This window comes from Sarcophilus harrisii, chromosome 1 (assembly GCF_902635505.1).
Source record: "Sarcophilus harrisii chromosome 1, mSarHar1.11, whole genome shotgun sequence".
In the NCBI taxonomy this organism is placed as follows: domain Eukaryota; kingdom Metazoa; phylum Chordata; class Mammalia; order Dasyuromorphia; family Dasyuridae; genus Sarcophilus; species Sarcophilus harrisii.
Window position 1 is genome coordinate 685,923,526 of NC_045426.1, and position 21,051 is coordinate 685,944,576.

At 39.9% G+C, this 21,051-nt stretch overlaps 1 protein-coding gene across 4 annotated transcripts in view; it reads right to left on the minus strand.

Moving 5' to 3' along the window:
* Positions 1 to 21,051, minus strand: part of KNTC1 (kinetochore associated 1) — a 96,830-nt gene that overhangs the window by 20,197 nt on the left and 55,582 nt on the right. For all 4 annotated transcript variants that reach the window (XM_031948491.1, XM_031948489.1, XM_031948490.1 and 1 more), the window contains exons 37-51: positions 19,852 to 19,990; positions 19,640 to 19,696; positions 18,563 to 18,726; positions 17,198 to 17,302; positions 16,385 to 16,513; positions 13,473 to 13,589; positions 12,514 to 12,623; positions 8,440 to 8,650; positions 5,222 to 5,311; positions 2,727 to 2,898; positions 2,580 to 2,638; positions 2,233 to 2,449; positions 1,463 to 1,536; positions 660 to 873; positions 458 to 567 (exon numbers count right to left, since the gene is read on the minus strand). In XM_031948491.1, the coding sequence (XP_031804351.1) occupies positions 458 to 567; positions 660 to 873; positions 1,463 to 1,536; positions 2,233 to 2,449; positions 2,580 to 2,638; positions 2,727 to 2,898; positions 5,222 to 5,311; positions 8,440 to 8,650; positions 12,514 to 12,623; positions 13,473 to 13,589; positions 16,385 to 16,513; positions 17,198 to 17,302; positions 18,563 to 18,726; positions 19,640 to 19,696; positions 19,852 to 19,990 (1,968 nt within the window). The remainder of the gene's footprint in view (positions 1 to 457; positions 568 to 659; positions 874 to 1,462; positions 1,537 to 2,232; positions 2,450 to 2,579; positions 2,639 to 2,726; positions 2,899 to 5,221; positions 5,312 to 8,439; positions 8,651 to 12,513; positions 12,624 to 13,472; positions 13,590 to 16,384; positions 16,514 to 17,197; positions 17,303 to 18,562; positions 18,727 to 19,639; positions 19,697 to 19,851; positions 19,991 to 21,051) is intronic.

The window sequence follows — 21,051 nt, forward strand, 5'->3', positions numbered from 1 at the left end:
TCCTAAGAAGTTAAGCTGCCTAATGGAAAAACAAAAATTAAAATTAAAGCACATGAAAATCTATCAGGCAACAAAATTCACCCTATTCAAACCTTTTAGGTGTGAAACCTGAAAACAGCATAGTAACTTAAAAAACTGTGATCCCCTCATGCTCTTTTCATTTTTGGCCAAAGAATGTCATGTGAAAAGAGTAATGGATTGTCCACATTTTTTTCAACATCTTTAAGATGTCAAGATGACCCCGGGAAGAGCTTAGGGATGGGGGGTGGCTCCCCTGGGACAAATTCATGTGAGAACCTGGACCCAGATGGGCTGCAATCTGGAGATTGCACACAGTGCACTTTGGAGAACCTTTGGAGAACCTGCACACAGTGGAGCACTTCAGATCCATGAGTGGATTGGGGCAGAGGGTGCCCCGTTTCTACCACCACATCCCCAGTAATCATTAATGACTCACTTCATTGGTCTGTGTTGTTGGACATAACCATTTTTCAAGAAGCATATCCCAGATTTTTTCCAAATCCAAGTTGTTAATTTCAGCTATCTCCTTCGCAGCTGCATGAATGTCTGCAGGCACACAACAGAAAGTGGAATTTTAAGCACATTTTGAACACAAGAGGAGGGAAGACCTAGGCAGCCTGGTTCTGTGGGGCCCTCACCAGGACAGTCTTGGCCGGCTAGGCCCTGGACCTTCAGCGGGATGCTGCTGTGCTCGTACAGACCGGCGATGAGCTGCGCTGGCTTCCCCAGCAGCTTCAGGTGCTCTGGAGTGCTCAGGCGGTGAGTGATGAGCACAGTCTCAGTGCCCGACCTCTGGTACTGCAGCCTCAGTTGCTTCAACAAGGCCTCAGCTTTCTCATGGTTCTCACCCTTCTAAAAAAAAGTCACAAACCAAAAGGCGATCCTGAGTCACAAAGAACAGCTTGGGCTGGGGAGCACATGAAGTCACCCGGACTGCCCAGGAGGGTTGCCCAAAGCTCCCCAGATGATCCAGGACAAGAGAGTGCAGGTCCCAGACCCAAGGGCTGAGATTAGGCTTTCTGATTGGTCCCAGGCCCCTGCTCCTTCCACCAATCATGTGAGGTCCTCCAGAGCCTGCTCAGGTAAGCCTAGGGGGCCCTTAAGTAGCCCCTCTGCACCATCTACTGGCCGCGGCCCTAGCTCCTCCTGGCCAGCTCGGGTCCCCTGACTCATAGGCCAGAGGCTCAGCCCCTGAATAAACCTCAGGGTCTCCCATCAATGGGAAGCCATCTCTTTATTGATCGTCTATTTGTCCGAACCTGTGAGAATCACAGTGGCCATTACTGTCTCTGCTAGAGAGTTGGCTGGGGTGCTGAGGGGCCTCCTCGCAGCCCGGAGCTACCAGGGAGTCTCTGGGGCAGCCTGGCCACCACGACCCCTTACCTCTCAGAAGGCCCCTTAAGCGAGCACAACACACACAAATGACACCCAAAGGACCAACCTGGGATGGAATATTCTTTAGCCATTTCTCAGCCAAATAAAGGCAAAATTTCAATGTAGTTATCTTGTAGCAACCTAAAAAAGGGAAGAAATTTACCTGGTCTCAAATGACCCCTTTTTAATTAAAATAGAAAAGTAGCATTTCCAGTTTATGTCATTTACATATTGATTGCTTTTTATCTTGCATAAATTACCTACAAAATATCTTTGTATTTGTATTCTTTGTATTTTCCTAGCTTAATCGGGGCAATTTTTATTACATATAACCACAAAGAGAGCCCTGAACCATGAATACACTCACAAGCAATTCTCATAATCCTGTCCTCCAGTTGTGGAGAATGGCCAATAGATTTATGGTATGGAGGAACCAAACAGATGACACTTGAAGTGGTGCAGGATTGGAGACAAATGTACAAAGTTGGGAGACGGAGATAGGATAATTAGCAGGGGCAGAGTGAGCGTGTTGCGATTACAACAAATAATGAAAAATGATTAGGTCCACTTCATCATTCTGCATATAGACAGCACACTTTCCCACGGGAGCACAATTCCCCACAGTTGTTTTAGAGACAACAATACTTCGTTCATCCCCAATCTTTTTCAGTAATGCCAAGGGCTTACAGGTATAACCAAGTAAGAAGAACTGGGTTCTTAATTCTACACCTATGCAGCAAATAAATCAAAGACCTACCATTAAGTCAATGACTCAATGCCTCAGAGAGTTGGGAGAAGGGTTTCGGCGAAAGAACTACAATGCCCCACAATTCCTACCTTCTGGAACGTCCTGAGCGAAGTTGATGGCCACAGCAACAGCCCACTCAGGATTACCTATGGATAACAAATAGGACTGCAGAGTCTGGCTGGTTTTAGCTATTTCCTTGTTATTCAGGGTCGAGCCCTGAGCCTGCACCTGCTTCAACAACTTTGGCTTCAAGCTTTTTTCAAAGACTTGTTTGGCTGTCGACACATATAAAGAATCCAAGGAAACCTTTAATGATAAAGTAGAAGGGCCACAAGTTAGCAACCATTTACACAAGTTACATAAGCAGCACAAATTCTTATAGTCAGAGCCAGGACCAATGGATTAAGAACTAACTTGGCGGGGTTCTGCCAATTACCTTCATTAGTTTGGTGATCAGCAGGAATGTTGGGAAGGACTCCTCACTGAGCTCAGCAGCTATAAGACAAAATAGAAAAAATGGTTTGTCCAAGAAATCAAGGGACGCATTTTTCACCACACTGAACCAAAGTAGTGAATAACATACATAAAATTTTCCAGAAGTTCTGCACTTTTCCAAAGAAAATCAGATGAAAAGGCAGCCGAGTGTGAGCAGCTGAAGACAGGGTCAGCGCGTGGTTCATCATGTATTCGTGTTCCAGATTCCCAGGAGGGGAGGCTCGTCTATAAGATTTCAAATGCTTCACAAGATTCAAGCCCTACATGGAAAGAACAGTGGTTTCCTATCGGATGAACAGATACCCATGACCTCCTTTGAAAAACTTTGCTTTCAAACATCTAGGCCCCAGGAAGATTATTGCCCTCATCGAGAATGACACGTCCTGGTCCTTTTACTCCATTTGATGGTTCCTGGACTTTAAATCTGAGACAAGAGCAAAGGCCAGGGCCTTCAAGCACAAGGTCCCGCCTTTCATATTAACACTAAAGGATGTTTCTTGGAAACATCAGCAATTGATCCAAACAACAACATTCCCGCAAAGGCTATGGATCTATCTCAGACCCCTCCTGTTTTAATGAATCCCTTTTGAACATCACCATCCTTTTTTGGCTCTTAATGTAACAAGACTCTTAATGTAATGAATGTCTTTCCTTATCTTAAGACAGGAGGTCATGAGGCTCATTACAAGGTCAACTGCTGAATGATGAATTTTTAACCTACAGTTCTCAAGGAATCTCTGCAATTGAGGAGAGGGTGAAAACTGTATCGCTGGAGGGAGGACCCCCTGTCCAAATAATGAGACACTTGGAATATGGAAAGATAGGAAAAACAAATTAGCAAAATTTCAGTGATGGTCCCACTAACATGGGGCCATGTATGTTTGATAGTGGAATGTGTAGTTGGTATATTTAAAAGAGAAATTGTAATGAAATTACTAAAAATTTCAGTTTATCAGACACAATTTTGTGTATTTGGGGGTGCATTCAGTACTCCTTCAACCTCAGCTGATAAATACATTTCTTTTGACCAACAACAAATCATTTCAATCTCAGGTTATGTTTTCATATGGCTTCACTTGCAGCTTCTCTGCAGCATGTGAGATTGCTGATCACTTTCTTCTCCTGCATTTTCTCCTCCTTACATTTGTTCTGGACTTGGTCCTCTGTTTTCCTCAATCTGTCTGACTTCTACTTTGCAGTTTCCTTTGCTGGAAATTCATTCAGGTCATACTGACTAAAAAGAAGCATTCTCCAAGGTTCTGCCCTGAGTCACCTTTTCTTTCTCTATGTTACCATACTTAGTGATTTCAAAACTTCCCATTGGTTCAATTATCATCTCTATGAAGATAATTGCCAGATATATACATCCAGCCCTAGCCTGTCTCAAGAACTAGAGTCATACATTATTATCGACTGCCTCTTGGACAGTTTTAAAGTGGATATCCCAAAGAAATCTTGACGTGTTCAGGACAAAAGTAATTTTCATTTCCCTCCAAACTCATCTCTCTTCCAACTTATGACCATCTTCCAGTCACCACTTCAACTATCATTACCAATTCTCTCTCCATTCATTCCACAAAACTAAGATACTACCAAATCGTGTTTAGTCTCTTCCTTCACCACATCCCTCTTAGATGTCCCATTCTTTTTCCTTACAAAGTCACCATTCTTGTTTATCTCCTCTTGCCTGAACAGAGCAATGGCCTTCTAAGTGGTTTTCTTAGTTTAAGAACTCCTCACCTGCCATTCCACTCAATCCTCTGCATTACCGAGTGGTTCTGGATGACAATGTCACATCTCTTCTTGATAAACTACAAGGACTCCTTCATAGCTCCAGGAACAAATGAAAAAGTCCTGTATTTGCTATTTCAGACTTCTCCTCTCCTGGCCCCTTCCATCTTTCTAGTCTTATTATACTTTGCTCTCCCTAAGAAATACTTAATACTCTTCAATGTATGTGTACTATCCCCCTTGCTGTTCCTCATACACAACATTCATTCCATCTCTCATCGCCGAGTCTTTCCACTGGCTCTCCTCCATGCCCTATCCACTCTCCCTTCTCACTCCCCACCTTTTCCCCTGGATTGTTTCAGGATTCTCATTAAAATCTAGTCACTCTCCCCTTCCCTTGACCAGCTGCTACTTTGGCTTCTGAAATTACGTATTTATTTTTAATATACCCTACGCTATGAAGTTATTTATACATTTTCTCTCCCATTACAAATATGAGTTTTGTGAGGGCAAAGGCTGTCCTTGCTTTTCTTTGCACTCCTAATATGTTGAGTACTTGGAACACAAAAACTGTTGGATAAGCAATTGTTGATTGGTTGGTTAATAGACTGTTCTATCCTCTAAGAAAATTTCAACCCTATAGCAGTATAAGGAAATAAATCTAAAGATGGAAAATGCCAATTTAGCAACATTAAGATAAAGGGCAGGAAGAAAAATCTTTATATCTCTGTAAATATTTCTGGAACTTTTCAAAGGAAAGGTTACCCAGGAGAAGAGTAAAGTCTAACTATCATGATCCAATAGAAACATAACTTAGGGGGTTAATTATTGTTTACATATTCTGTGACATACCTGAATAATATTGACATTGGTGACCTTTTCATCAGCTTTCTGCATAATTTTCAAGACAATTTCAATAATTTCATAGTCATATGGATCCAACTGTTAAGAAACAAGACATAAAAAGTCACATGAGAATAGAATAAGTTTTTTAAAAAAAGATATTAGTTCAATTATGCTAAGTTGTAGATATATATATATGACATACTCTCAAATGAACTCAATTGATTCAAAGTGTTTTTGTAAATCTTAAGTTGCTATTAAAATATGTGCAAAAAATTTTTTATATTTTTAATTAAAAAAATTTTTTTTAATTCATTTTCTCAGTCATGTCCAACTCTTTGTGACCCCATTTGGTAGAAATACTGAAATGGTTTGCCATTGCCATCTCCATTTTACCGATGAGGAAATTGAGAGTTAAGTGATTTGCCCAGGGTCACACAGCTAGGAAGTGTCTGAGGCCAGATTTGAACTCAGGAAGATGGCTTTCTGACACGTCCTGTGCTCTATCTTCTGTGCCACCTAGTTTCCCTCAAAGAATAGGTACCCAGTTTTTCTCATTTTTAAAATCCACATTATCAGAACAAAATCTGAATATGAAACAGTAACCGAAGACGGAAAATACCCTTTTAAAAAATGCCTTTTGGTTTTTTGTTACAGTTATTTCAAAATACACTCAAACATACCCAATTATCTTTCCTGCTTTAACACAGAAAAACAAGTAACCAAGTGGCAATTTTACCTGACCAGTACATGCAACATTTGTACCCAATGTTCTCTCTCTCTCCAACAAAGGGATGGGGGTGCCTTTCCTTGCCTTCTGGGCCAACAAGGATTATTATAATCGCAAACTATTGTTTTCATTTTTTGCTGAAGTTATTAAACTTCTCTGGAAATGGTTTACTTCACTCTGCATCAGTTCAGAGAAGTCTTCCCACGGTTCTTGTTCAGAGAGCTCCCGACTATCTTTTCTTAGGGTGCTAACTTTGCATTCACTTACCATGACAAATTATTCACCATGTCCTGTTTAAGGGTCACTCTCTTATTTCTTGTTTTTTGCTACCACAAAAAGTGCCCTGGCATGAGACTTTGCTTTCTGTTCTTAACTACCTTAAGGTATATACCCATTAATTAATTAATAATTAATTAAGTTCTTCTGAATAAATTAATTTATTCAAAGGAATAAGAACACTGACACTAATAGAAATAGCATTCCTTACTTAAATTCCAAACTGATTTCCTTACTAGTTGGACCAATTCATATTATCTCTATTAGTGCATGAGCATTTCTTCCCATCTTCTGCAGCCGCTCCAACACTATTTCCATCATCTTTTTTATTTTTGCCTCTTTAAAAATGTTTTCAGAAAACCAAAAATTTGAGGATAACATCTGTGCTTTAAATCTAATAATTATCTAAGATTCTTAGTTAAGAATATTTAATTTCTTCCATTTATATGAGAAATTTTGAAGAAAATGAAAAATGACCATTCCTTGGAAGTAGCAAAGGTAGAAATTTGGGACTTGCAAATATGATTCTCAGAAAGGTGCTCATTACTCTTTTAAGATCAGAATGAGAAGTTACACAGTGAAACGAGAGTTACTTCAGTAACATACATCTCTAGGAGAGAAAAGGGAGCAGTTGCTAAAAGCTAATTGCTTCCTCTCTACTGCCACCATGTGGACCCCTGAGTATGGGAGCAAATGCCCCATAAAAAGTTAAGTAGCTGACCTTCTGTGGGTTTATTCCTAGCAGTCTCTACCAACAGAGTCCACAACTACCACATTTAAGTGGGTTCCTTTCAAGTTTGCTTAGTTTGATCGCTCCCAATTCTCCTTTCTCACACAACCTCCATATCCAAACTGTTGTCCACCTTGTTTCCGCTCCCACGCCTCCCATATACATCCTCTCGGGTCTCATGCTGGAATCCCTGCTACTGGCCCCTTCCCCCTTACACCTGAACTACTGCAGTAGCTGCAGGTGGCTCTACCTGCCCAGGCTCTCCTCACTCCATCCATCCCCCAGTCCAGCTGCCAAAGTAATTTTCCTAAGGTGAAGATCAAGTCGTGTCATTCCCTTTGTTTAGTAAATTGCAATGGCTCCCTATCCCTTCCAGGACCACATATCAAGTCCTCTTCACCAATTGTCCTTTCCATCACTTTCCAATTGCTGGACCTTTCCAATGGTCCTATCCATCACTTCTCTCAATGCCCTCTGGGATCCAGCCATACTGGCCCAGTGCTGTTACCTGCACATGACATTCTTTGCACAGGCTGGTCTCCCCTAAACCACTTGAATATTTGTCTCTGGAGTTACCTTCCTTCAACTGTCTATGTACCTTGTATATCCCTTTAATTTAACATAATACTTCTTCCCTTCGAATGTTAAGTTTCCTAAGGGCAGGGGTTGATTTTATCTTTGCCTTTCTTTGTATACCAGGACTTGGCATAATGCCTGGCATCGTATCTTTCTAAAAAACAGTAATTAGACAGAAAAGTTCCAAATATACCAAAATAATCATAGCAGTACTTTCTGTGGTAGCAAGGAAGGCAGAAACAAAGTATTTTGAGGGAAATCTGTTGAGGAAGAGCTGAACAAATGATACGCAAATATGAAAAATAGAATTATATAAATGTAATAAAACATTAGTGTTCAATAACAAAACTGTAACAATAACAAGAAACAAGTACAAAGAATACACAGAAACATATGAGGACCCATAAGAACTATTTCAATGCAAAGAAAGCAGAATCAATAGAATAATATATAACAATGAAAACAAGAATGAAATGAAATGAAATGATAATGAAGACAAAAGAAAGGCAGCTCAGATCAGATAAAATGAAATGATCAATTACTACATAAAAAAAACCCTTATAAAATAAGGGTTTAAAGTTTGAAGAAATCACTGAGTTTTGCACAAAAGCTTTTCTTTGTTACAAGGGTGAAATCTCTTGGAAGGGAATCAGGAAATCATTGGTGTAAAAATCGAAAAACATCAATAATAATTTTAAAATGTTAGTGGTTTGAAACTTGAAAGAACAGAATTTTTTAAAAAATCAATGTGATTTGGTAGCCCAATACTTACATAATTTTCCTACTAAAGTGAAAGAAGAAAAATGTGTCTGTGGCAAAATATATTAAGCTATCAATCAGTCCCCTTATTGTGGTAGTGTGAGCCAAAGAAACAAGATGGAAACGAAAGGATGCCTGATGAAATGACCAACCTACCTTGTATAGGATGCCACTGAGACTCACAACCAAATTCTTCGTGTTTTTCAGCAAAGGCACCATCTCGAGGGCTTTGGTCAGAACTTTAGAATGTGACTGTTTCAGAGAATATCCAGCGTTGTCTTCCTCACAGTGGTCAGTATGATTATGGTGGAGAATCAGGGTTTCAATGAAAAGTTGAAGAGCGACATCACTGTCCAAATCATATGTGCTTTAGGGAGGGAAAAATTAAGATCAATGGACAAATCTAGGTTTCCTTTGCTCAGTATATGGATTAGATCTGACAACATTAAGCTGACAACATTAGGACTTCAAGGACCTACAACCTGTGTTGGTGGGGTACTCCACTGACCAAGAAAAGATTACACTCTTCTAAGACTTAGTAGAGGGTCTAATGAGTCACTGTAATTAAAAAATTGACTGAAGTGAACATAATCATGAGTTTCAACAAAATTCTTAGTCTGGTCCTCAAGTAAGATAACACAATCATTCTTTTCTAGCCCACCTAGAAATATCATTACAAAACAAATTGCATATAAACTGGGAAAACATTTTACAGTCAAAAGTTCAGATAAAGGCCTCATTTCCAAAATATATAGAGAATTGACTTTAATTTATAAGAAATCAAGCCATTCTCCAATTGATAAATGATCAAAGGATATGAATAGACAATTCTCAGACAAAGAAATGGAAACTATTTCTAGCCATATGAAAAGATCCTCCAAGTCATTATTAATCAAAGAAATGCAAATTAAGACAGCTCTGAGATATCACTACACACCTGTCAGATTGGCTAAGATGACAGGGAAAAATAATGACAAATGTGGGAGGGGATGTGGGAAAACTGGGACTCTGATGCATTGTTGGTTGAATTGTCAATGAATCTAACCATTCTGGAAAGCAATTTGGAACTATGCTCAAAAAGTTATCAAACTGTGCATATCCTTTGATCCAGCAGTGTTTCTACTGGGCTTATATCCCAAAGAAATCTTAAAGAAGGGAAAGGGACTTACATGTGCAAAAATGTTTGTGGTAGCCCTTTTTGTAGTGGCCAGAAACTGGAAACTGAGTGGATGCCCATCAATTGGAGAATGGCTGAATAAATCGTGGTATATAAATATTATGGAATATTATTGTTCTGTAAGAAATGACCAGCAGGATGATTTCAGAAAGACCTGGAGAGACTTACATGAACTGATGCTGAGTGAAATGAGCAGGACCAGGAGATCATCATATACTTCAACAACAATACCATATGATGATCAATTCTGATGGACGTGGCCCTCCAGCAATGAGATGAACTAAATCAGTTCCAATAGAATAGTAATGAACTGAACCAGCTACACCCAACAAAAGAACTCTGGGAGATGACTATAAACCACTACATAGAATTCCCAATCCCTCTATTTTTGTCCACCTGCATTTTTTATTTCCTTCACAAGCTAATTGCACACTACTGCAAACTCCAATTCTTTTTGTACAGCAAAATAACTGTATGGACATGTATACATACATTGTACTTAACTTACACTTTAATATATTTAACATGTTTTGGTCAACCGGCCATCTGGGGGAAGGGGTGGGGGGAAGCAAGGGAAAAGTTGGAACAAAAGATTTTGCAATTGTCAATGCTGAAAAATTACCCATTCATATGTCTTGTAAATAAAAAGCTATAAAATAAAAAAAACAAACAAAAAAACAAATTGCATTTTTGAAAGTAACTACTATGTTAATATAAATAATAACAATAATAATACTATGCCTTAAATCTCTGGTAATACATCACCTATAAAATTGAAAACATGAAATATGCTCCAGAGAATAATGACTGACAGCTTTTAAATCTAAAGATTAAGAAGGGCTCTGCCAGAAATCCTCTCCAGTGGATTTGGACATGTTCCAGTCCTGAATTTCACGACACTTCAGATTCATTATTGGCTTGTGACAATACCATGTACTACTGTCATCTCGCTATATAATAAGTTCCAAAAACTCTTTATCAGGCACTATCTAGGAAGCTGATGGGATAAGACCATGTATTACTGAAATTGTTATTGATTCCCAAGACTCTTCTTAATTTCTCCCTGGTGATATTCCATATTCTCCAGTCACCTCTACTAGGAACTCTCTTGTGTAATGTGGATATTCCCCAAATCCACACTTTTGAAGAAATTTGTATGAAAGATCTTTAGTTAAAACCTATTGTAAAAATGGGATTTGGCTTTTGGTATAGATTATTTTTCTTCTGTATCTTGCCCTCTGTCCCTCTTATTTGTTTAAATGTATAAATTTTAAAGGAGGTAGAAAAGAAAAAGAAGAATCCATATGCAAGTTCCCACCATGTTAAAATCACTCATACCATGTGCACTTGCACTGGGTATGATACTGTTGAGAACACAAACTGGGCATGATCATGTATATCACAAATTCTAGAGGACTGGCCTAGAGAGTTATTAAAGATATTGTATAAAATTTTTTTAAAAAGTACAAAAACTAAAGAGTTCTGCAAGGACATATTTTTAAGTGAATTATATTGTCCTTCCTTTGAAAGGGCATCTGAATTTAGTTGAATTAGCTGGGGCAAAAAGGCAGTACAACTCCTCTTTACAAAGTTTATAGGTACTGATAGTATAAAATATTTAGGAATCTATCTGCCAAGGGAAAATCAGAAACTTTATGAAAAAAACTACAAAACACTTTCCACACAAATTAAGTCTGATCTAACTAACTGGAAAAATATTAAATGCTCTTGGATTGGGCGAGCAAATATAATAAAGATGACAATACTACCTAAACTAATCAATTTATTTAGCGCTATACCAATCAGACTTCCCAAAAACTATTTTGATGACCTAGAAAAAATAACAACAAAGTTCATATGGAAAAACAAAAAGTCAAGAATTTCAAGGGAATTAATGAAAAAAAAATCAAATGAAGGTGGCCTAGCTGTACCAGATCTAAAATTATATCATAAGGCAGCGGTTACTAAAACTATCTGGTATTGGCTAAGAAATAGACTAGTTGATCAATGGAATAGGTTAGGTTCAAAGGACAAAACAGCCAATAACCTTAATTATCTAGTGTTTGACAAACACAAAGACCCCAGTTTTTGGGATAAGAATGCATTATTTGACAAAAATTGCTGGGAAAATTGGAAATTAGTATGGCAGAAACTAGGCATTGACCCACACTTAACACCGTACACCAAGATAAGGTCAAAATGGATTCATGATCTAGGCATAAAGAATGAGATCATAAATAAATTGGAAGAGCATAGGATAGTTTACCTCTCAGACCTGTGGAAGAGGAAGGAATTTATGACCAAAGAATAAACTAGAGATCACTATTGACTACAAAATTGAAAATTTTGACTATATCAAATTGAAAAGTTTTTGTACAAACAAAGTTTATAGGAAGGAATGTCTGCCCTATACTCTCATGTGGCAGATGTCAGATAGAATCTGAAAAAAGACTTGACATTTCTACGATTAGCTTACTTTGAGAACAGTGTTCTGCATTAACAAGACTCCTACTGAATGCTTTGAATGCAGACCTCTGAGGGACGAGGAAAAATCTACTGTAAATAACAGGTTCAAACTGCAAACTAACACACTCTTCACACTTAACAGTAGCTAAAATTGCTGGCACTTGCATTTACTGGAACTTACAAAGCACCACGACAAAGCCCCAGGCCCCCTCATTGATCAGAATAGTGGCCTGCTATAAAACACTCTCCTTGTCAGAAGAGCACATGGGGAAAAGGGAGAGCCAAAGAAAGAATATGATACTCACTTAACTCTCCTAGTGTGTCAAAAGAAAAATTTCAATTTCTCACATCCCATATTTTCACTGCTGAGAGTTGTTAATCTATGTCCTATGGCCTCTCCTACTCATCCAGAATAGAGAATGGAAAGGAAGCAATTGAGACAGGTTTGGATTTCCTCTGTATACCAATAAATTAATCTCAAAAATCAAGTATACAGTTAGGCATTCTTATGAATTACATGGGTATTATTATTTTTATTCTAGCTAACTGTGCTGCTGATATAATGTTCTAAGGTCTGAGGCAATTACCTGCAGTATTCCAGAATGAGAACCGTATCCACACCTGTATTCTTTACCAATGTGCTCATGAGTTCTTTCTTTCTTAGTGAAGGCTCCCTGAATACTGGTTGAAAAGAAATCTAAGATAAAAAGCAAAAAGATATTGTCAAAAAAAAAAAAATAAAGAGAATGCCTGAGAATTCATAGATACAGGCATGGGATTTGCAGTAACCACACACACACACACACACATATATATATATATATATATATATATAGTTTTTGTGCTTCTGTAAAGCAAAACCAGAATTCTCTAATAAAGTTCCTCAAATTCTATTTCCCCACCACTCCTCCTAAGTCAAAATATGTAGAGCAGTAGCTTACAACATCCCTAAGAGCCACAAAGCTATTAGCCACATGCAAAACATGGTCTCAAAATATGATGACTACACCACGTGGGGTTCAGAGAAGCTAGACAAATCTGGTCAAAAACAGATCTAGAACATTTACCCTGATTACAAAGGAGGCCAAAGAAATAGCTCTAGAGCTGAAAGCCAACACAGAGACCATTCATTGGAACAGACTGGGTCAGAAGGCCTTAGCACAGAAGTCAGCTATAAGGGACCTTAGAGACTGCACCATCCAAATCTCTCATCTTACAGATGGAGAAACTGAGAATGGAGAGTTAAGGGACATGCCTGAGGTCACAGAGATAGCTAATAGTATCCTGAATTCTAACTTAGGACCTCTGGCTCCAGATCTCCTGTTTACTCTTCCCACAAATTATTTATTTGCCCAACAAAATTAAGTATCTTAACCTAAGCATTTATACTGCGCAAATTCAGCTGCACAGCAAAATGAGCGCTGGATTCAGAGCTTGGAGTAGGCCCCTGCTACTCACTTTCCATGTGGCCACAGGACTCTCCCCTCCACATTCCTAACCTAAGGAAGGCTATTTCCCAGACAAAGCAGGTGAGTCAAAAGCTTACACCGAGTTTCCCGAGGCGAAGTCCCCACTGGGCATCTGTGATTAATTCCTGGAACTTCAGCCTTATTTCTGGTTCCTTATAGAGATAAGCTAGTTGAGCGCCCACCTGGGATACAGCCTAAACACAAAAATAGGACAAAATTGGGATGGAAAATAAAGATTTTCACAAATTACTAAATAAAAGCCTCCCCACAGCAACAAAACTTCTTGTCATGTAAAGGTTCCCAAATACATTTATCAATTAATAAACACCTACCCTACACTTACTCTGTGTCAGCACTGTGTTCAGTACCAGGGACATAGAGGGGGAGCCCTAAACAAATGGTATTGTAAATGAAATAAAATGCAAGTGGACTTTTATGCTATACTTTCCCTTCTAGACTCTAGAAAAGTCATCTCCAATGGTTACCTGTACTTCCTGATGCAATTAAGAGATGAAGCCCTTTGAAATCAAGCTTCTGACATCATCATTCCAATGAAACTGCTTTCTCCAAAGCTTCTAAAAACTCTTAATTTCCAGACTGGATAAGCTTTCCTCAGTCCTCACAGCCCCTCAATCAGAAACCCTCTGCTCCCAGATATAGGGCCCTCTCTGGACTTCTAACACACACACACACACACCTCTCTCTCTTTCTTCCTCCTCTCTTCCCCTCCTCCCCCCACCCCAGCCTCTCCACATTCTCCTCTTGCCAGTTTGAACCCCTCCTCAGCCTCCATGGCTAGTTCAGCCTCCATGGCTTAGGCTTAGTGCCTGAGAGTGAATATTCCCCAAGGTTATGCATATTTCCCATGGGTTTAATTATCAACCCTAAACAGATGACACCCACATCTTTATTTCCAGCCTTGGTTTCTCTTAAGCTCTGAGAAAAATTAGTACACTATTATATTAATAGTTAAATAGAATTATTGGCTAGTTATTATGACTATTTAATAGAAACTAAATATTACTTCCTTGTATTTTTGTTCAGACACACTCCTGAAAAGGTTAGTTTCTAAAAGTATAATTAAATAATCTTCCAGCCCCAAGGCACCTACCTGAGCAGGGACCCTTATTTTTTGTTTACTTTCATCCCCCAAAAATGTCTTCTTGATTTTGATTCCCTCCATTAGAATTTAGGGCTATCAAACTCATGAAGAAAGCTAGCCAGAGAGGAGAGGATGGAGATATTTCTCTGCCCAGGTGCTTTGAGGCTACTGATGATCAAACTGTTCTCAGCAAGAGGAGCTGAAGACTTTAGCTCATCTCCTCATTAATGCCCACCAATCAGTATGGTGTGGTAGTTGTGGTAGACCCCAAATCGAAGGTGTTTCAGAATCTCCTTTGGTACCTTAGGTGACCAAAAGAACCCACTGATCATTAATTTATTGATTATTGGCTGGCCTAATTAATAAGCTGACTAATAATCCCGAAGCCTTGTCTCCCAGGGTTCTACTTGTGGCGGCTGCAATCCTGCTACACCACCTATTGGGTGACACCCTGCAGACATCTCAAACTTGACACGTTCCACACAACTCATTATGAACCTTCCCCCTCAAGCCCGTTCCTCTTTATCATGGGAGCACCACCTCCCTCTGGCCTCCCAGAGGTTCCTGTCCTCAGTCCCTCCTTCGCCTCCACCTCCCATTGCCACATGGGTGCTTAACAAATGCCCTTACAGGCTGAACACTCAAGCGCGGGCAGGCCCCCGCGGGGCTAAACCGCGTCGTCAAAGGCTCCCACAAATGTCTAGGAGAATCCCCCCTCAGAGCGTGGCTCTGCTTTTCTGAAGGAAACCAGGGGATCCCCTTCATGGACTTTAGAGTCAGCGCTGCTGGTGCTGGTGGGAAGGCGGAAGGCCTTAATCACACCGAGGGAGACCCGAGGGATGACAACCATGGGCGTAGAGCAGAGGGTCCTGGAGGACCCCTCAGCCAGCAGCTCATCTTCCTCCACGAGACCTCTCTCGCGGGCCTCTGCGCTCCACCCTCACTACTCTCGGTTAATCGTCCGCCAACCTTTATTAGATGCTTACTAGGTGCCGAGCACTGTGCTCAGCACGGGGAACACCACAGGAGCAGAGACACCGGCTGCCCCCTAACAGAAGAAGACAACACATAAGCAAAGTCTGAAGGGCAGGGGAGAGGCCAGTGCTCCATAGAGGTCAGAATAAGCCTGCAGGGGGGGGGAAGGGGAAGAGGCCGATTGGGGGTAGAGGGGAGTTGATGGGGGAGAGACCTCATGGGCTGAAGGCACTTCTGGCGGGAAACGTGGGCCAGAGCACAGGGAAGAGGCTTCCTCAGCACAAGCCACTAACACGGCCTTGGCTCTCTCCGGCTCGCACGAGTCGGACAGGAGCAATTCCCTCAAGACAGCCTGACGGGGTCTCGTGATTTTTGACCAGAAGCAGCGTCTGGCCTTGCCGGGGGAGCCCTTCAGCTCTCAGCAGTTCTGGGCATTCGCAGCCCCCCAGCTGGGCTCATCTCCCCTCCATCCGCACAGCAGCCAAAGGGACCTGGAGCATCCATGTAACCATCTCTCCACTCTATCCCCCACTCAGCTGGAGTGATTTGCCTCTGGTCGGCTTTTGTAGGGCTTTGGCCCTCAGTCGTGACCTCTCTGTCCCCCCTCCCAGCAGGTGAGAGGTTAACCAAGATGGCCTCCCGGGCATTTCTCAGATGCGGCCCATCTTCCCCCTTTTTGCGTTTGTACATCTCTTCCTCTTCCTCCTCCATGAATGCACCTGGATAGATCAGCTCTCTTTTGGTGTCCTCAAGGCACCTCCCAGACATCTTCCTGCAGCCCCCAGGTGCTAGAGCCCCTCTCCCTATTATTTAGTGTTTATCCACTTCACCTCCCTTAGCACCAGGTCAAGAGTTCGAATGCTTATGGACTGACACATGAATGAAACAAAGGAGCTCTTTTCTTAGCCATACCAAAATCTTGTTGTAATTTTGCCACGTGGTATCAATGATTTTCCAGATAATTTCAAAGACATCTTTCTTAGGTAAAAGAGTGCAATAACCTAAAGCCAGATGAAGATCCACCAGACGACAATTAAATACCTATAGGAATAAAGAATCAAAATTAACAAAATCTTCCCATTAAAACATGTAAACTCCTAAGGATCTATTAGCTACTAATCCAACTATGTCTTGGCTAAGAGACTGAACACAAGGGAGAAGGGTCCTTCATCCTCACTTGCAGTTATGGCTTCCATTTGTTTATTCCAATGTTTTCAGTCACTTGCTGGAAGTTAAGAAGAGCTATACAACTCAACTCAACTCCCTGAAGGAATAGAACTCATCTTTCCTAAACTCGGGAGCTTTAATAATCCAATCTGAGGCTTTTTTTCCACTGGATCACACAAGAGTGTCTGTCCAAGCCAATCGGAAAATTCTATTAGCCAGAATTTTAAAGAAACAATTGGCTGCAACAGAGGAACTGTACTGGGACTGAGGTGGGAGCTGAGATCTCAGAGACACTAAAGTGAGGAAAATGCCGCTGATCTCTTGTCCACAAACTATGATTGTAAAAGAGAGGCCTGTCCGGGGTCATCCAGTCAGCATGGGTCAGGGATGAGACTTGAACCCATTTCCTGGCCCTGAGACCAGCTTCTATCCATGAGGCTATGTTTGTAATAAAATGACTTAAAGGTAAATGCTTTAAAGTCCAGAAGTCACAGAACTGCCTGGAGATGTATAACCATGACAAGCTTCCAAGGAAGGATTCCCACCCAAAATACTCACTTTGTGTAATAAGGCTGCAGCATTTTTTCTGATTAAGGACGTGGATTTTTCTTTCAGGCTAACAACAATACTTTTTGTATTGATTAACAGTCTCTCTTCATACAACTTTAAGAAAAGATTCAGAGTTATTAGTATAGTGGAAAGAGATCAATTTTAAATGTTACATTTTTATAACTGGGCGTCTTCACAGAACTTGCTCTTCTGAAGACTGAAGAAACTTGAATAGCACATAGTAATATTCCAGCACAGTAAGTAATTCAATCAGAAGAATGAAAATCATTCTTTGAATCAATCACCAGGATTTATTAAGCCCCTACTGCTTCCAAAGGATCCTCTTTTATGCTCTGAATTAAAATCCCTTAACAACCCGCATTTGAAAAATGCTTGTTGATCAATTACTCAGAGTAAGAACAGACAAAGAACTCAGTCAAGGGCTCTGAAAGGAGAGCTATTATTATCATCTAGACTTTATCATTTCCATCCCCTCAGAACACTAGCTCCCATCTAGAAGACTTCCCTCAAGGTGTTGCCCAATGTTATCACTTGATTAATTAGCAAGAATTCATAGAGCACTGTACTCATTTGACCATGTAGGGTAGTGCCCTCAATATTTCCATTTTACAAAGTAAGTAAACAAAAACTCATATGAGATTTAATGATTTACTCAGGGTCACCCAGCTAATATCAGAGACAGAATTAGAATCCAATTCTTCCAAATTCCCAATCTAATGTTTCACCTATTATTCCAGAAAGAAGGAGTCTTGACCCTTGACCCCTTTTCCAAGAGTCATTTTTATCTTTGAATTAATCTCAATGCCTGGAGAAGCTCAGCACACAGTAGGCACTTAATAAACACTTATCCAAAGGCACAGGGTATCTATTGATAATGCCATCTGATAAAAGGAAATCTTCAGCCAAGGGAACAATTACAATTTGTCCTTCAGAACTGCTAGGTCTCTGAACATTTTAATTAAGTCACCAACTAGGGAAACTATAATGGGAATTTAGGTCACAGCTAAGAATCAGAAAAAATGTTGAATTCACTCATCCTGGAGCCCAGGCTAATTAAACAATGTATCCAAATTCCTCTCTTCAATAGATCTTATTTTTGTTCCCTTGGGGAGACCAGGCCTAGATTTCAAGAACTGTAGGGAGCTCTCCATAAGGAACTTCCCCTCCCAGTACACAGAAGGATTGGACTTTTCCTGCCAGTGACAGTCTTGGAGAGTCTCAGGGTCACTGAGAATTTAAGTGATTTCCAAGGTCACCTAGCCAGGATGTGGCAGAAATTAAATTTGAATTCAGATCTTCTTGAATCCAATTCCAGCTCTGTTCACAACACCAATCCATGCTCATGGCCGTTACCTTCTCACTCAAGGAGATATTCATGCAGTTCGACATTCCATGCTGAAGGCAGATGCCAAAGGAACCTATTATAAATTTCAGAGCCAGCTCCCACTGGCTGGATTCTTGCAGGCTCTGAAGCATTGAAGAGATAGGGCTGATGATCGGTATGAGAAGATTCTCTCCTGGGAAATGACAAAAAATTTAGTGGGTCAAAAATACCCACCTTCCTCCACAAAATAAAATTAAAATTAAAAAATCAATGCTAGGGAAATGCAGATCTAGTTATTAGCAGCAGTTTTTAAAATATTTATTACCTATTTTGTTATTTCAACACTTTAAGGATCCCTTTCTACCAGAGAAAGTGCATAACCCTCCAGAACTTACTATAAAGTCTTTATGCATTGCACTGGCCCAAAAGATCATCATCTTGAGATCACTCTTGAGAACAATGAGCCTCTATAAACTTAAATAAGCTGGCTATTAGTGGGGACTGAGGGAAAATGTCATTGAACCTCAGTTAACAAGTGCTGGCAAAGTGTTCATGGACTCCATGTGGTATTGGAATCAGACTTTGGTGCCAAGTTCCTTCACTGTGACAGAGCTGAATCTAAGATTTCATTGGTGCACAGAGCACCTCATCAGGATCTCCCCCCAATACAGATGATACCCATTCTTTACTTAAGACTTTTTGAGAATCACTAAACTTTACACTCATATTGGGAAAATGAGGGAAAGCAACATCTGCATTAAAGATCTTTGATAGCAGACTGATATGTATATAAGGAAAATCTGAACTACATCATCATTAAATGTGATGTAATGAAGCACTTTTATGGTACTTTATTTACTAAGGAATTGGTCTATGACAATTATTCCAGTTGACTGAGGGTCACCAGTAAGATACCTCTTTCCTTTGAAATGAAATTAAAATGTGTTTTTTATGTAATTGAATAATAAAAGGCCCCTGGAAAAACAAATATGATAATGAAGAAAGTAACCTCCTGCATAAATTAAGCTTTCATTTAAATTTACCAAAAAAAAAAAAAAAAAAAAAGGAATATTAACCTAAGTTACAAATTTTTGATTTTCAGATACCTTTATTAAATGAGCAATATGGCAAACTGGCAGAATCCAAAGGATATCTTTTGCCTCCTACAAAAAGAGAATATTAATTAGAGTGATTATCAGGGGGAAAAAAAACAATGTGGATTATTTAGATACTACACTACAAAGCAAGACTTCACAGATTTTTTTAAAAACAGAATTGAGGAAAGTACTTAAAAATAAATTATATAAGTGAAAATTACCAGATCCACGTATAAGAGATGAAGTCAACTCATAGATAACTGGCAGCACTAACTGCAATTCGAGAACAATTCCATCCTCACTGAAGAAGTCATTATAAATCCACTCTTCATAGGGATCTCTATCAGCTCCAAAGGAACTCTAAATACCAAATGATGGGGGGAAAAAACACAAATAAAATAAGCCATACATAATCTCCAACTGCTCTCAGAGGAACCGAATCAGTCATACCAATGTAAAGAATTTGGTTTTTCTGGGAGAACAAGTAATCACTGGTTAAATCTTGATACAAACAGTCTCATGTCAAAAGTAATCATCTTATAATCTGTAATATAATGTAAATTCTTATTCTAAATTAGGGGAAAAGGAGTCGGGTCAAGTGAAACAGGAAAGCTAAAATCAAAGCCTGTGAAAAACTGGGCAAAGGTGAAGAGAAATGCAGCTGTCTTCTGAGCCCAGAAGGGAGAGAGACAAAGAACGTAAGACAAGCATGAGTTTGGGATATATAAGTGAGTAGATTGTTATTGTTAAGCTCTTGGGTTCAAATTCTGCCTGTGAGTCTTTCCTGTCTTGGGTGATTAATCACTTAAGCAGCCTGGACCTCAGTTTCCTTACCTATAAAATGTAGAGATTGCACAATCTACACCTAGAATATAATGAAGTTAACTGAATTTGCTGCCATTGCAATTTAAGGAAATCTGACACTGTATTCTATTAAAAATGCATTAAAACCTAAGACATGCTCTGGCTCCCCTTGATTCTCAGGAAGGGAGAGTTCACTCTGCTCAAGAACATGAAAATTCACATGTGTTTGGGTCACAAACAGGGGAGAAGAAGAAGCAATGAATTTCTCAAATGAACTTCCTCAGTACAAGTTGCTTTGTGAGCTGGGAGCCTTGGTTAATCACATTTATTGAAGCCATAAGAAGTAGCAGGGGTACAGTGGATCCTTTAGGACTGAAGTCAGGAAAACCAGAATTCAAACCCAGTCTCCCATGTTCACTAGCTATGTGACCCCAAGTAAGTCTTCTGCCTGCCTCAGTTTCCTCACCTATAAAACAGAGCTAATAATAACTACTACCTCCCAAAGTTGTAGCAAGGATCAAATGAGACATCTATAAAATTCCTGCCACATAGTAGGCAGTTAATAAATGCTTTTTTCCTTCTTCCCTACATACTAACATTGGTGATGGAAGACAGCC